This window comes from Carcharodon carcharias, chromosome 16, assembly GCF_017639515.1.
Source record: "Carcharodon carcharias isolate sCarCar2 chromosome 16, sCarCar2.pri, whole genome shotgun sequence".
NCBI classification, from domain to species: Eukaryota; Metazoa; Chordata; class Chondrichthyes; order Lamniformes; family Lamnidae; genus Carcharodon; species Carcharodon carcharias.
This window is the reverse complement of record NC_054482.1, coordinates 64,708,293-64,722,455: the sequence shown is the minus strand read 5'-3', so window position 1 is coordinate 64,722,455 and position 14,163 is coordinate 64,708,293. Positions and strand designations below refer to the sequence as shown.

General features: G+C 41.0%; 1 protein-coding gene across 4 annotated transcripts in view; it reads left to right on the top strand.

Annotated features, from left to right (window-relative positions):
- Positions 1-14,163, top strand: part of mysm1 (Myb-like, SWIRM and MPN domains 1) — a 110,450-nt gene that overhangs the window by 78,038 nt on the left and 18,249 nt on the right. For 3 of the 4 annotated variants that reach the window (XR_005945522.1, XM_041208509.1, XM_041208508.1), the window contains exons 17-18: positions 2,569-2,701; positions 4,640-4,745. Coding sequence is in view for 3 of the 4 variants with exons in the window: in XM_041208509.1 (XP_041064443.1) it covers positions 2,569-2,701; positions 4,640-4,745 (239 nt within the window). In the remaining variant the exon portion in view is untranslated. Of the gene's footprint in view, positions 1-2,568; positions 2,702-4,639; positions 4,746-13,674; positions 14,142-14,163 lie in introns of those variants that run through there. The other variant, XM_041208510.1, reaches the window with a different exon arrangement.

The window sequence follows — 14,163 nt, the reverse complement described above, 5'->3', positions numbered from 1 at the left end:
TATGGAGTGTTCTCACCGCATGTCATCAACATCCTCCTAAAATTGTGAATTTTAGGGCCTCCACTGTATCTCCATGGCAGGAGGATTATCACAGAGAATACATGCATTGCCATAAGCCAAACTGGAGTCAAATGTTAGTAGATGCAATGTGAGGATCTGTCGTGTCCCCTCACTGCATGTCATCATCATCATCCTTCACAAATCCAGCAGCAGTGAGGGCCTCCTGAGTACGCCTGCCTCGTCTGGCCAGTTTGAGAGCCTCATCCCCATCATCGTCACTTTTGAGGACCTCCTCACCCTCACCCCCTGTTGGCATCCTCCTCATTGCAGGAGAGCTCCAGCTCCTCCATCTCCTTAGCCAGTTCCTCTCCCCGTTGCAGCACCAGGTTGTAAAATGCTCAGCTGGTGATGACGATGTGTGACGCCCTCTGTGGACTATATTGCAGGGCTCCACCCGACCGGTCCAGGCACCAGAACTGCATCCCAATGGTCCACCACATTGCGAGTTGCAGCATGAGCCTCATTATACCTTCACTCTGCTGCAGCCCGAGGCCACTGCATTGGTGTCATCAGCCATGTTCTCTGCGAGTAGCCCTTGTCCCCAGTAAGCCATCCCTGCAGCTGCTGTAAACCCCAGAAGACGTTAGGATCTGTGACAGACTGGAGTCGTGGACACTCACAGGACACCATGCGCAGACCTGCAGGATGCGTTTGTGGTGGTCGCACATCAGCTGCACTTTCAGTGAATGGAATCCCTTGCGGTTGACATAGCTGACCACGTGTTGCAATGGAGATCTGAGTGACACGTGAGTGCAGTTGATGGCACCCTCCGTGGAAACCCGTGATCTGGGCAAAGCCAATCGTTCTTGTGTCCTGGCTGTCCTGGTCCTGGGTGAAATGCACAATGTGCCCTCGCAAAGATGGCATCCATGACCTCATGGATGTATTTGTGGGTGGAGGTTTGTGAAATCCCACAGAGTTCGTCCGTGGAGCCCTGAAAGCAGCCACTGGTGTAGAAATTGAGCACCACGGTCATTTTCACGACCACTGGCAGTGGATACCCTCCATGTCCCCATGGCGCCAAATCCTGTAGCAGCTGGCAGATGTGACCGACCAGTTCCCTTGACATATGCAGACTTTGGCAACACTGGTTCTCGATCATCGGCAGGAATGATAGGAGGCATCTGTAGACCTTGGATATAGCTAGGCTCCGATCAGCGACGGCTCCATGTGGCTCTTGGGTGGCATGTGCAGGAGCCCCAATCACCCCTTCTTCCAGAGGCTGCTGCTCCTCCCTCAGCACAGCCAGGCACCTCAGTCACTCTCTTCTCCATCGTCTTCACTGCCTATAAACCATGAGGCATACAGCTAGTTCACCAGGCCCCATGATCCTGATGTTGTACTCCTGCAGGATGAGAGAGACACATGGGTTAGCATGGGTGTACTAAGAACCTTTCTTGATAAAGTCTGAAGGCCACAACGCGTTCTGGAGATTGCTGGCCACCACTTGGATGGCCAGAGTCAGTGCGCTGCATGGCTGTCTGAAACCCCACCCACTTCTGTCCCACTCCACGCAATCGATTGGCGGCAGCTTTGCTCATTGGACTGCTCTTAGCTCAAGTGCAGGCATTCTCCTAATCCGTCGTGCAAGGCTGCACTGTTAGCTTGAACCATGAGGGAGACTGTTCCAAAACGGGATGATGCAATTGCAAGGGGCTGTGAGCACCTCCACCAGTGACTAAACCTAGGCCAACCTTAGCAAGGAGATTGTACAACGTGCCCAGTCGTCCAACTGTTCTGCATTCCACTAAAACTCTCGTTAGTTTGCAGTCTGTGCCCAAGGGGTGAAAAGCTCTGGACCACTTGGTGGCATTCTGCGTTGCTTGAGTGGGCAGAGACGCTAGAGGCCCAACTTCAGTATTATTAATGTGACTGCACCTGAACCGCTCAGCCACAGAGGAATGGTCACTTTATACAATGTTTCTCTAATGCATGGCCACTTCCTTCGCCCACCCCACACATGTACTACCTTCAATCGCAGGGAAGTCCTGGCACCGCCCCCCCCCCCCCCCCAATGTCATCTCATTTGCAGGGCAGCCCTTGGGGCCCTCCCCTCCCGCCACCCAAAGGTGCCTCAACCTTGAAGCCCAATAGGCGAACCAGGCAAGTGCTTCACAATATTATTGTGTACTCACCCGCAAGTTCCCCTCAAAGTGCAGCCTGCTAAGTGCAAACCTTTTGTAAGCTGCTGTGAAGCACATGCTAACATGGGTGGACGATCTAGTGGCAGGGGTAAGGGGGGACAATTCCGGCGGGCTGGGCTTATAATGATATGCTGATGTATTACAATGAGATTTCCGACGTCGTGAAACCGATTTTTGGCCTTCTTGCCATATTGTCCGCTCACGCCACCAAACATGCCAGTGGGTATGGACGATTCTTCCCATTGTTACACATCAGGCTGTTTTTTTAATATCCATTTTGTATGTTGTAGAATATGTAAAATACAAAATTACTCCCATTTTCTTACAATGCACAAGTCTAATTACTGGTTCTAATGCATTTCAGAATTATTTTTCACGTGGAGGAGCTCAGTTTGTTGGGATGATCATCAGTCCATACAATAGAAGTAATTCCTTGCCTTATTCCCAGGTCACATGTCTTATAGTTAGTGAAGAGCTCAGCACAGATGGCCACTTCCGTAAGTATGGGTAATTGAAAATTTTCTACTTAATGTCTTTCAGGCAGGCAAGACAATATTTGCCCTTCCCTCCTTCTCTTCATCCTCTTCTTCCGCCGACATTTTTCAAAGGTGGACTTCATATATACACTGGAATTTCAATTTTTCCATGAACATGGATATTGACCTGCCTTTAGGAAAATAAGAACAGGAATAGGCCATTTAGTCCCTTGAACATGTTCCACAATTCAATGAAATTATGGCTAGTCTGATCTTTTTGTGCCACATATCATTTAATGCCTATAGTTAACTAAATCTATCAAGCTCAGATTTAAAATTAACAATTGATCTCGCATCAATTTCCATTTGCAGAAGGGAGTTCTAATTTTCGACCACCCTTTGCACATAGAAATGTTTTCTAACTTCACTCCTGAAAGATCTGACTCTAATTCTCAGACTATCCCCCGGTGCTAAACTTCTCAACCAATGGAAATACTTTCTCTCTATCTCCCATATTTATTCCTCTTAATACCTTGAAGACATTGATCAAATAACCTCACAACCTTCTAAATCCCAGGGAATACAATCCCAGTTTGTGTAATCTCAAAATTTAACCCTTGGAGTCCAGGTATAATTCTGGTAAACTTACTCCACAGTCCCTTCAACGCCAATATATCCTTCCTCAGCAGTGGTGCCCAGAATTCCTCACAGTGCTCCGGCTGTGGCCCAACCCGAGCTTTGTATAGCTGAAGCATGACTTCTACACCCATGTATTCTAGTCCTCAAGGTGAACATTCTATTAGCCTTTTTGGTTATTTTCTGTACCTGTCCATGACATTTTAATGATCTGTGTGCATGGAACCTAAGTCTCTCTGGACTTACACTGTTTCTAACTTTTTGCTTTTTAGGAAGTATTCTGTTCTATCTCTTGTCGGTCCAACGTGGATGATCTCAGTTTTACTTACATTGAAATTTGTTTGCCACAGTTTTGCTCATTAGTTTAATCTATTACGATCTCTTTGTAATTTTATGATTCCATCTACACTGCTTATAATGATACCTACCTTTGCATCATTGGTAAACTTTGATATATGGCTTCCTGTGCGATTATTTAAGTTAATATATGAGGTATAAACATATTATAAATTATAATTACAGATCTTTTCAGTGCACCACTTGTCACATTCTACCAATTAAATTACATTATTCCTACTCCATGTCGGCTGCTGCTCAGCCAATTTTCTAACTATGTCAATAATTTGTCTTCAATTCCATGGAGTTCAACCTTAGCTAACAGTATCTTATGAGGAACTTTATCAAATGCTTTCTGGAATCCATATGATTAACATCCATAGGCATTTGCTGTCCACAAATATAATTACCCTTCAAAACATTCTATCAGGTTTGTCAGGCACGATCTACTCTTTGCAACTCCGTGCTGGCTCTCCCTGATCAGCTGAAATTTTTCAAAGCTTTCAATCACTTTCTCTTTAATCGTGGACCCTAGTAATTTCCTGAAAACAGATGTTAGGATAACTGGTCTATAATTCCTTGGTTTCCTTCTTTCCACTTTCTTAAATAGTGGAGTGACATGTGCAGTTTTCCGACATAAAGAAATGGTTCCTGAATTGAGATAAGTTTAATATTATATAGTTAGAGCATCTGCAAAGTTCTACCTATTTCATTTGAAATGTCAGGTTGGAAACCTCTAGTCCTGGTGATTTGTCATTTTTGTTTTAAAAATTGCTGTTATTTTCCGTACAATAATTTTGTTAAGTTCCCATCTTTGATTTAATAATTGGATTTTGTTAAAGATCTATATTTCAGTAAATATAGTTATCAGAGCAAACATTCTCAATTTAATTTAAGGAAAATTCTCTAATGGAAGATTTCCAATAAAGTTTGCAGATAATGTCGAATGTAGAGCCATTATTAAATCGGTGTTTTCTTTTAACATAGGACTTCCATATAAGTGTGAGTTGAAGCAATTGAATGAAGAGCCTCTTTGGGTGCAAATGATAGACAAAGCACGTTGGATAATCGATAAGTACAAACTATCCCTTAGGCAAGTATTAAAATACAGATTGTTGATTTAGGGAAGGAATTTCATCATCCACTTGTAGAGCTGTGGTAACGCTATTTATTGTCCTGGCTGGCTATCTTAATTGACAATGACCCCCCCCTTTGTGCAGCAGAATGATTTAAAACTGGGGTATTCCATTCTGTTATATATTACTTTTCTCTGCGCAGCTCCCAAATTTAGCAATATGCTTAACCGAAGCTATCTCCTTCACTCTGAAACCATCAATGCCTATTACTACAGTCCAGATATTACATTGTGAGTTGTCCCCTCCACTGGTTTAACCATTATCAGTTCAGTACCTTTGAACATTTATTCGGTTTATCTTCTCATATTCGGATTTTGTCTAGAAGATTTTTTATGCATATCCCTAGCTGATGAGCACTTGGTGACCTAGGATTGCGCTTGTAGAAAACATAGAAAGAGGATATTAGGTCTATTGTGTCTATTCCGGCAAAAAGACTATCCAGCTGAATCCCACTTTCCAGCTCTGGGCCCATAATCGTAAGGGCTATGTCACTTCAAATGCTTATCCCAGTATTCTTTACATACGATGAAGGTTTCTCCTTCTATCACCCTTTCAGTTAGTTAATTCCAGACCCCTACCACCCTGAGTGGAAAAAACGTTCTCCTCAACTGCCTTCTAATCCTTCTGCCAATTGTTCTAAATTTCTGACCCTGGTTATTGACCGCTCTGCTAAGGAAAATACGTCAAGCCTGTCCACTCTAGTCTCTTTATTAAATTATACACCTGAATTAAATCTCTCCTTAGCCTTCTCTGATCTGAAGAAAATACCCTAGCCTATCTATTCTTTCCTCATAACTAAAATTCTCCATTCCTGGCAACATCCTTATAAAAGCTCTTTGCTAACCTATCTAGTGCGATCATATCCTTCCTGTAATGCAGCAACCAGAATTATACACAGTGCTCTAGCTGTGGCCTAACTAGTGGTTTATGGCATAATTTGTTCTTAGTAATCTCCCTGCTCTTGTATGTCTCTGCCAATAAAGAAAAATATCCCTTTTGCCTTCTTAACCTGCTTATCTATATATCCTACTCCTACGGGAATCTGTGGACAATGGTCCCTTTATTCCTTTCAGTATCCTGCCATTTATTGTGTATTCCCCTACCTTTTGTGACCCCCCCCCGACCTAAATGCATTACATCACACTTCTCTGGATTGAATTCCATTTGTCTCTTCCCTGCCCTCCTGCCCAACCAATTGATGTCTTCCTGTGGCCTATAGTATCTTTCTCATTATCAGCCATGTGGCTAATTTTTGTATCATCTGCAACTTATTAATTATTCTTAGATTTACGTCTAAATTATTGATATATACCACAAAATGTAAAGGACCCAGTATTGAGCTCTGTGGAATCCTACTCGAACAAACTTCTGGTCACAGAAACACCCATTGTCCTTTATCCTTTGCGTTTTGCCACTGATCCAATTTTGGATTTGCGGTCTCCTCTACATTGAAGAGACCAAGCGCAGACTGGGTAACCGTTTTGCGGAACACCTTCGGTCTGAATGCAAGCATGACCCAGACCTCTCTGTTGCTTGCCATTTCAACACACCACCCTACTCTCATGCCCACATGTCCATCCTTGGCCTGCTGCAATGTTCCAGTGAAGCTCAACGCAAACTGGAGGAACAGCATCTCATCTTCTGACTAGGCACTTTACAGGCTTCCGGACTTAATATTGAGTCCAACAGTTTCAGATCATGAACCCTCTCCTCCATCCCCACCCCCTATCCGATCCCCCTTTTTCCAATAATTTATAATTTTTTTACAAATATAGTTTTCTTTTCCCTCCTATTTTTTAATTTATATTGATCTATTGTTTCATCTCCACCTTTTAGCCCATTTCGATCCCTTCCCCCCCACCGCACCCCCACTAGGGCCATCTGCCACTTGCTACCCTTAATGTCCCCATTAGCACATCCTTTAACTAATATCACCATCATCAACACCTCTTTTTCCTTTTGTCTATGACATCTTTGGCAATCTCTTCTTGGCTTCCGCCTATCACTGACCCCCTATCGGGCTCTACCTGTCCCACCACCCCCCCACCAGCTTATATTTCATCTCATTTCTATATGTCTTAGTTCTTATGAAGGGTCATACGGACTCAAAACATCAACTGTATGCCTCTCTGCAGATGCTGTCAGACCTGCTGAGTTTTTCCAGGTATTTTTTTGTTTTGGATCCAATTTGTCACTTTCCATGGATTACTTTTCTGACACGTCAGCCAGATGCAACCTTGTCAAAAGCCTTGCTAAAATCTATGTAGACTATATCAACATGCTACCCTCGTCAAACCTCCTTGTTCTGTCCTCAAAAAATTCAATCAAGTTAGTCAGGCATGACCTTCCCTTAAAAAAAATTCATGCTGCCTATCCTTGATTAATCTGTGCCTTTCTAAATGATGATTAGACTGACCCTCAGAATCTTTTTCAATAATCTGCCCACCACCAAGTTTAGGCTGACTAGTTTACCATTGCTTGGTTTATCCCTTATTTCCTTTTTAAACAGTGGTATAACATTAGCAATCCTCCAGCCTTCTGATCACACCTGTAGCCAGAGAGGTTTGAAAAATGATAGTCAAAGCCTCAGCTATTTCCTCCCTTGCTTCTCTTAGCAGCCTGGGATAAATTGCATCCAGGCCTGGCAATTTATCTACTTTCTTAAGATGCTAAACCCCTTAGTATTTTCTTCTTTAATTATTGTTGTTTATTTCTGATGGTGCAGAGACCCATATTTAGGAATTTACTTCGTTAAGATTAAGTTGATTGTGTGCTACACGCCAATAAAAGTGGAATAAACCCGTGCTATCTATTCAATGCACATATTGTGTGCCAGCTGCAGTCACAGATTGATACTGCACTCTTGAATCAAAACAACACAATCCTCCACTGACTCAGGGAGGTACAGTGATTACCAATTAATTACAGAAGGCCATTTGACCCATCTTAATTCATTCATCCAAGGGATCCTAAAGTCTCTCCATTTCAGCACCTAATCGCTTCAAGGGTTTTCAGTCACCACTCTTCTGGAAGACTATTCTATTTCTTATCAGTCTGTGACATTATCAGTACAACATTTTGTTTTTACTAGCTTGAACCTGTGTTCTCTTATAAAAACAAAAAACTGCGGATGCTGGAAATCCAAAACAAAAACAGAATTACCTGGAAAAACTCAGCAGGTCTGGTAGCATCGGCGGAGAAGAAAAGAGTTGATGTTTCGAGTCCTCATGACCCTTCAACAGAACTCAACAGTTCTGTTGAAGGGTCATGAGGACTCAAAATGTCAACTCTTTTCTTCTCCGCCGATGCTGCCAGACCTGCTGAGTTTTTCCAGATAATTCTGTTTTTGTTCTGTGTTCTCTTATCCTATTCTTGCAAGTTAATTTAAAGTAATATTTCAGATTTACTTGTTCTATATCCCTATCTTATGTATCTGTAAAATATCGTTACTCTGATTTTTCCTTTTCAGGCCACAAAGCCTTAGCCGTTTTGCACTGTCTTTGGTAATTGAATGTTACCCTCTTGTTTTAGTGACCAAAAGAGAATACAGTACTTCAGTGCCAGCCTGACCAAGGCACTGTACAATTCGATCACTATTTCCTTTAACTTATATTCTACTGTTCGGCCTATGTAATTCTGCATTTTATTTGTTGATTGCTGTTGCTGCTAATGAACATATTTAGCATTGAGTCTTCAAATATCCCTGGGTTTCTTTTGACTCCATCCTTGGCTATTTTGATATCGTTCTTGCAGTACATTTGCTGCTTTCTTTCTTCCTATGTGAAGCCCATTTGTGTTCGGCCTTCCAAGCTGGTTGGTCAGGCAGGACCTTACTCTTTTTAAATGAGCACAGTCATTAGCATATTTCCAATGTATTGGTATCTCTCCCTCATAATGATTGTCAGTATCTACCAATCTTCTCTCTAGTCTCTTTCAACACACTACATAACTCTACCTCTATAGATTTATTTATTGTCAGTCTTTTTAGCCTGGTAGGACTACTAGTTCATTAATGGTAATTCCTTGGTATCACTTGTGTTAACTCCATTTGGGTAGAGAATGTTGCTCATGACTTCCTTTGTGAAAACTTGGAGGAAGTAATCATTCAGAACGTTTATAACCTTGTGTTGTTCTCAGTTTCAAGCCCACTTGCATTTTTAGGGTTGCACCCTCTTGCACCTTGCCCTGTTACTGCTGATTTACTGAATTTTTTTTTACTATTGCTGTTAGCTTCCAATACTTGCTTTATTCCAAGGTCTCTCTTTGCTCTTTTGATTTCCATTTTGACACCTTTCAGCATTTACTTATTGTCATCTCATTGACTCCTTTCTCCTGTAGGACTTGTAGTTGTTTTCTTCTTTATTTCAATTTTAATTTGATAATCCATTTAATCTGGATTTATTACTTTTCAGAATATATTTAGGAATGTCCAATTTTATTCCTTCAAAGGTGTTCTTTGATAAAGTGTCATTGATCAACATATTCCAATTAAATTCCCATTCCTCTCCAAAGTCCTTGAATGTGTTGGTACCTCCGAAATCTATGCCCATCTTTCCCAAGATTCCATGTTTGCATCCCTTCAATCTGGTTTCTGCCTCCGTCACAAAACTGAAATGACATCCTTTGTAACTGTGACAAAGGTAAACTCTTCCAATTCGCCTTTGACATGGTTGACTACACCATCCTCCTCCACTGCTTTAGTTCATTTCTTAGGACTGCAATTGCCTGATTCCAATCTATTCTGTCTAGTTATAGCCAGAGCATTGCTTGCAATGATTTCTCTTCCCTTTTCCAGACTGTTACCTCTGGTGTCCCTCAAGGATCTATCCTTGGCCCCCTCCTGTTTGTCATCTATATGCTGCCTCTTGGTGACATCATCCGAAAGCACAATGTTATTTTACACTTGTGTTGACGACACTCAACAACCAGAGTGTTCACAACTTTAGTTCATATTTAACCCCGAGATGAGCTCCTGACCACAACTCTTATGCCATCACTAAGACGACCTATTTCTACTCTTACAACAACACTCATCTGCTGCTAAAACCCTCATTCGTGCATTTGTTACCTCTAGACTTGACTTTCCAACACACTCCTGAGCAGCCTTCCACAGTCTACCCTTCAAAAATTTGAGGTCATCCAAAACTCTGCTGCCCATGTCCTCACTCATCTCAAGTCCTGTTCATCCATCACTCCTGTGCTCCCTGACTTGCACTGACTATTGTTCAAGTAATGATTCAATTTTAAAATTCTTATTCTTGTTTTTAGAACCCTCCATGGCCTCACCCCTTCCTATCTCTGTAATCTCCTCCAACCCCACAACCCCCCCAAAATATCCGCACTCTTTTAATTCTGGCCTCTTTTGCACCCCAGATTTGCTGCACTCTTGTTGGCTGTGCTTTCAGATGCCTGGGCCCGAAGCTCTGGAATTCACTTCTTAAGCGTCTCCTGATCTCTCTTTCCTCCTATAATACACTTCTTAAAACCAACTTCTTTGACCAAGTTTTTGGCTAGCTCCCCTCACATCATATGTGGCTGGAGATCCAATTTTGCCTTATAATGCTCATGTGAAGCACCTTGGGAAGTATTACATTAGGTTGCTATCTAAATGTAAGCTGTTGTTTCCTTTGTCTCAATTTCTTTATTTCTTTACATTTAGCCCTTTTAAAGATGTCTTGTTTTGAGTATTTTTGACCCTCCTTGATTCTAATTGCTGAAAATTAGCTGGGGAGTGAAGTGCTCTGTTGCAACAGCACTGATCTTAATGAGGATCAAATAAATTGTGCAGTTGGGAATTGTGGAGTTCAGAATTTAGTGGAAAATCTTAATAACATTCACAGCTTCTTCAAATCATGAATTATTTCTTCTTTGTAACAAAACCTGTGTTCCACATTTCCCTATTGAGTATCCTATTTTTATAGCACCAATGTGGCCAGCAAAGTAGTTCATTTTAACCGCATGAGCACTTTTAAATAAATGATTACGCCAAATGTACAAGACGTGTAGTTAGGATCGCAGTGTCTGCAATCATTTGAAATAATCAGCCAAGCCACCCACACACATTGTATTTAAAGATTTAGTATTTGCAGATGACAATTCTCATATCCATCTTGTCGAAGCCTCAACCTGCTCAGTCTTTCCCAATAATTTTAGCACTCAGTTCTCGTACCATTTTTATATTAAAAAAATGTCACTTTCTCCATTTCTTCTCTGTCCTTTTTATAGAATGGAGACCACAACTGTGCACTGCACTCTACCATCTGACTCAGATTTAACACAGCTTCACTACTTTTGAAATAAATCGCTGTGTTTTTCTTAACTTTTTTAATTATTCTGCTGACCTGGGACACAGGTGATCTGTTCACCTGTATCCCTAGATCCCTTTTCTCTTCTAGCTCTTCAGTTTCTTATTTTTCCTACCAAAGTGCATCACTTCATATTTATCTATGTTAAAGACCATTTGCCATTTAACAGCCCAGTCTACAAGATTTCTAATGTCTTCTTGGATTGACTAACCATGTTGTGGTACAACAGCACAATTTAGATGGGCAGAAGAAGTTTTGTTGGGATGATAAAATTTTGATTTTTGATAAGTCTCAAAGCCTGAATCTATACATGCCTAAAAATTAATCAAAATGCTCAGAAGTACAAACAATAAATGCAGCTTACCTTTTGTTTAAAAGAAGTTCGCCAATCCATAGCACACTGACATTTTCTTAGCTATCTTATCATGGTAAAAATGTCAGATGAAAGCACTTCAAAGCAAAGCTACCACCTTTTTGTTACGTAACATCCATAGACTGCATCTGTCATTCTGCTGTCATAATGAGATCTTCAATGTGTTCATGATTTTTTGGTGTACACAGTAAAACCATAAGCGTGGATCTGCCAACATAAATAGTACAACCTCCAATATTGTAACTGCTGTTGTGAAGCCAGAAATTTTATTTTTTGTCCCAAAAATTATGAGATTACAGCCTTTTAATATTTTAGTTTTTCTTCATAAATCGGTGGAAGCTAACCCAGAGTTAGAGCCTTGTAAGCAACACATATGTTTGAGTACGTGCAGGAGGAATGTGACAACCCTCCTTCACTATGCAGAGCAACCACACCTTTCTACTCCACAAATGCTGCTGGGTACAAATCAACAGAAGCATGAGTCACATAATAGCCATGTGATGTTAAGCATCAGAAGTTAAGACAGACTGCATAACATAACACACAAGCTCTGAAGAAGTCATACAAAGTCGAAACATTAACTCTGTTTCTCTCTCCACAGACGCTGCCAGACCTGCTAAGTTTTTCCAGCATTTTCCGTTTTTATTTAACATTTAATAACTTTTGTAAAATTCACATGATTAGCGAAATAATGTAACTAACCAACGTTGTCACTTAAATGTTCCACAAATTTGACAAAAAAATATTTTTCAGATATTTTACTTGGTTTATTTTCAGCAAAATAGAATGTTACTTAATTCTAATTGCACAAATCATAAAATATGTGACCTGTGTTCTGCATTTCAAACTGAATACTGATTCTCATCCACTTCAATGTAGTGCAGTGATGTTGCAATTTCACTAACCACTCATCTGATAAGCAGGATCCTGCTAAAGTAACTGTGAAGAGAAAACTGTTTAGGAAGAGCAGCAGACCTCTGTATCAGTAGTTGATGCATCACTGGAGAAATCAAGAGCTGTTGTGGTGATAAATTATTACGTTGAATATTATGTAACTAAAGAGGCCTTAAAATTAGATAAGTAGACTATGTTCATTGGCAAGGGCATCTAATTACTCAAAACAATATGAAATCACTTTTCCTGTAGCTAGAGTTTGCTACCAGTCATGGTTTAAAAAATTTCTCTGGAAGGAGCACAATACCGAGTTGGCATCCAACCCAGTGGGCCATAGTAGGGACCCATTTCAATGGAGGTTGGGAAAGCTAGTAAAATGTCCTGCACAGATATGTATTAATGAACCAGCTCACTAGATAGATATAGACTCTGCACTGTTTACCAGGCTAGTAGGACTGCAAATGTAGGCAATAATTCATGTCATGTTCCAAATAGGAAACTTATGGTGTGATTAGTAGCTTTATAGAAGATCATTGAATAAGCAAGAGTTGGGTGTATCCCACATTCTTTTCTGCTTTTGTAAGACTTTCAATCGTGTGCTTTATGGCTCTCATGAAGAAACTAGCAGCTATGAAATCCAGGTGTGCACTCCTGCTCCAAAGATCCTTGGAGGTTAAATTGAAGATTCACTGAGCACATCTGTCTCAAAAGAGAAATGAAAGTGCTCCTAATATCCATCCTCTTTGGTATGTTGGTGGCATTGTAAAGGAAGTTTCAGGCTGTCTTTCCAGGCAGGTTTGCAGCACTTCTTTCACAATGGATCTTTTGAATTGTTGTAACATAGAATTTACAATAGGGAAAAAGGCCATTTGGCCCAACTAGTCTGTGCCAGTGTTGATGCTTCACACGTGCTATCTGGTGAGGCCCTGGAGGGTACCAATAACTATGACACATTTCAGGACTTAAGGGTCACTGTGATCTTTTGAATCTTCCTTCAGTGACACTTCTCTCGGTTCAGGGCTTCAAGGTATGCAACAAAAGGTTAGTTTCTGCACTGTGCATAGTCCAGGACCTAACTGTGAGGTAAAATTGTTACATGAAAGAATTACAGGGAAAAGCTTGGCCTACACCAGCTTCTCTTTCACTATCCTAGGGGGAGGTCACCTTCATGAAGGCCTTGTCTATTTGCCGTGCTTCTTTATTACATAAGGTCTTGATTAAGCAACTAGCCTGAGGCACAGCATTGAACTTTGACATTTGCAAATCTGAATGGCTTAGATATTGCAAATTGTCTAACATTTCTCTTTCCACCAGGTTGAAGGCATACACCGTTCATTCAGCTAGCTGACAAGAAGGTTCTGTGGCTTGGGATAATAGCTGCTAGATTGGTAAACAAATGCTTATGTATCCAGGTATTGATACCTACCTGGATTGAATTGCAAAGAGGCAAGCAGCTGCTGCTGAAACTCTAACCCTCCACCTGCTGAAATCAACAATTAAAGCAATAAAGAGAAAACTGAAGCATTGATTCTCCAACGCACATGAACACAGTTTGCTGGGATTGTGGTATATTATGGTGTCATAAGCAACTGTTGCAAGAATGTTGCAGATTTACTCCCATTTTATAGTGAGTTTTGTAGTTTTCCATGTCACTTAGGAGGATTCATGGTACTTGCTGTCTGCCAGTGAAGTCATGCATTTTTCAGTTGGCTAATGGATAAAGACAATCCTCAAAAGAAGGTGGATAAGAATAGTCTCTTTGTTGCTAGCTCTTAAGTAATAATATATTAATTTGATACCTGA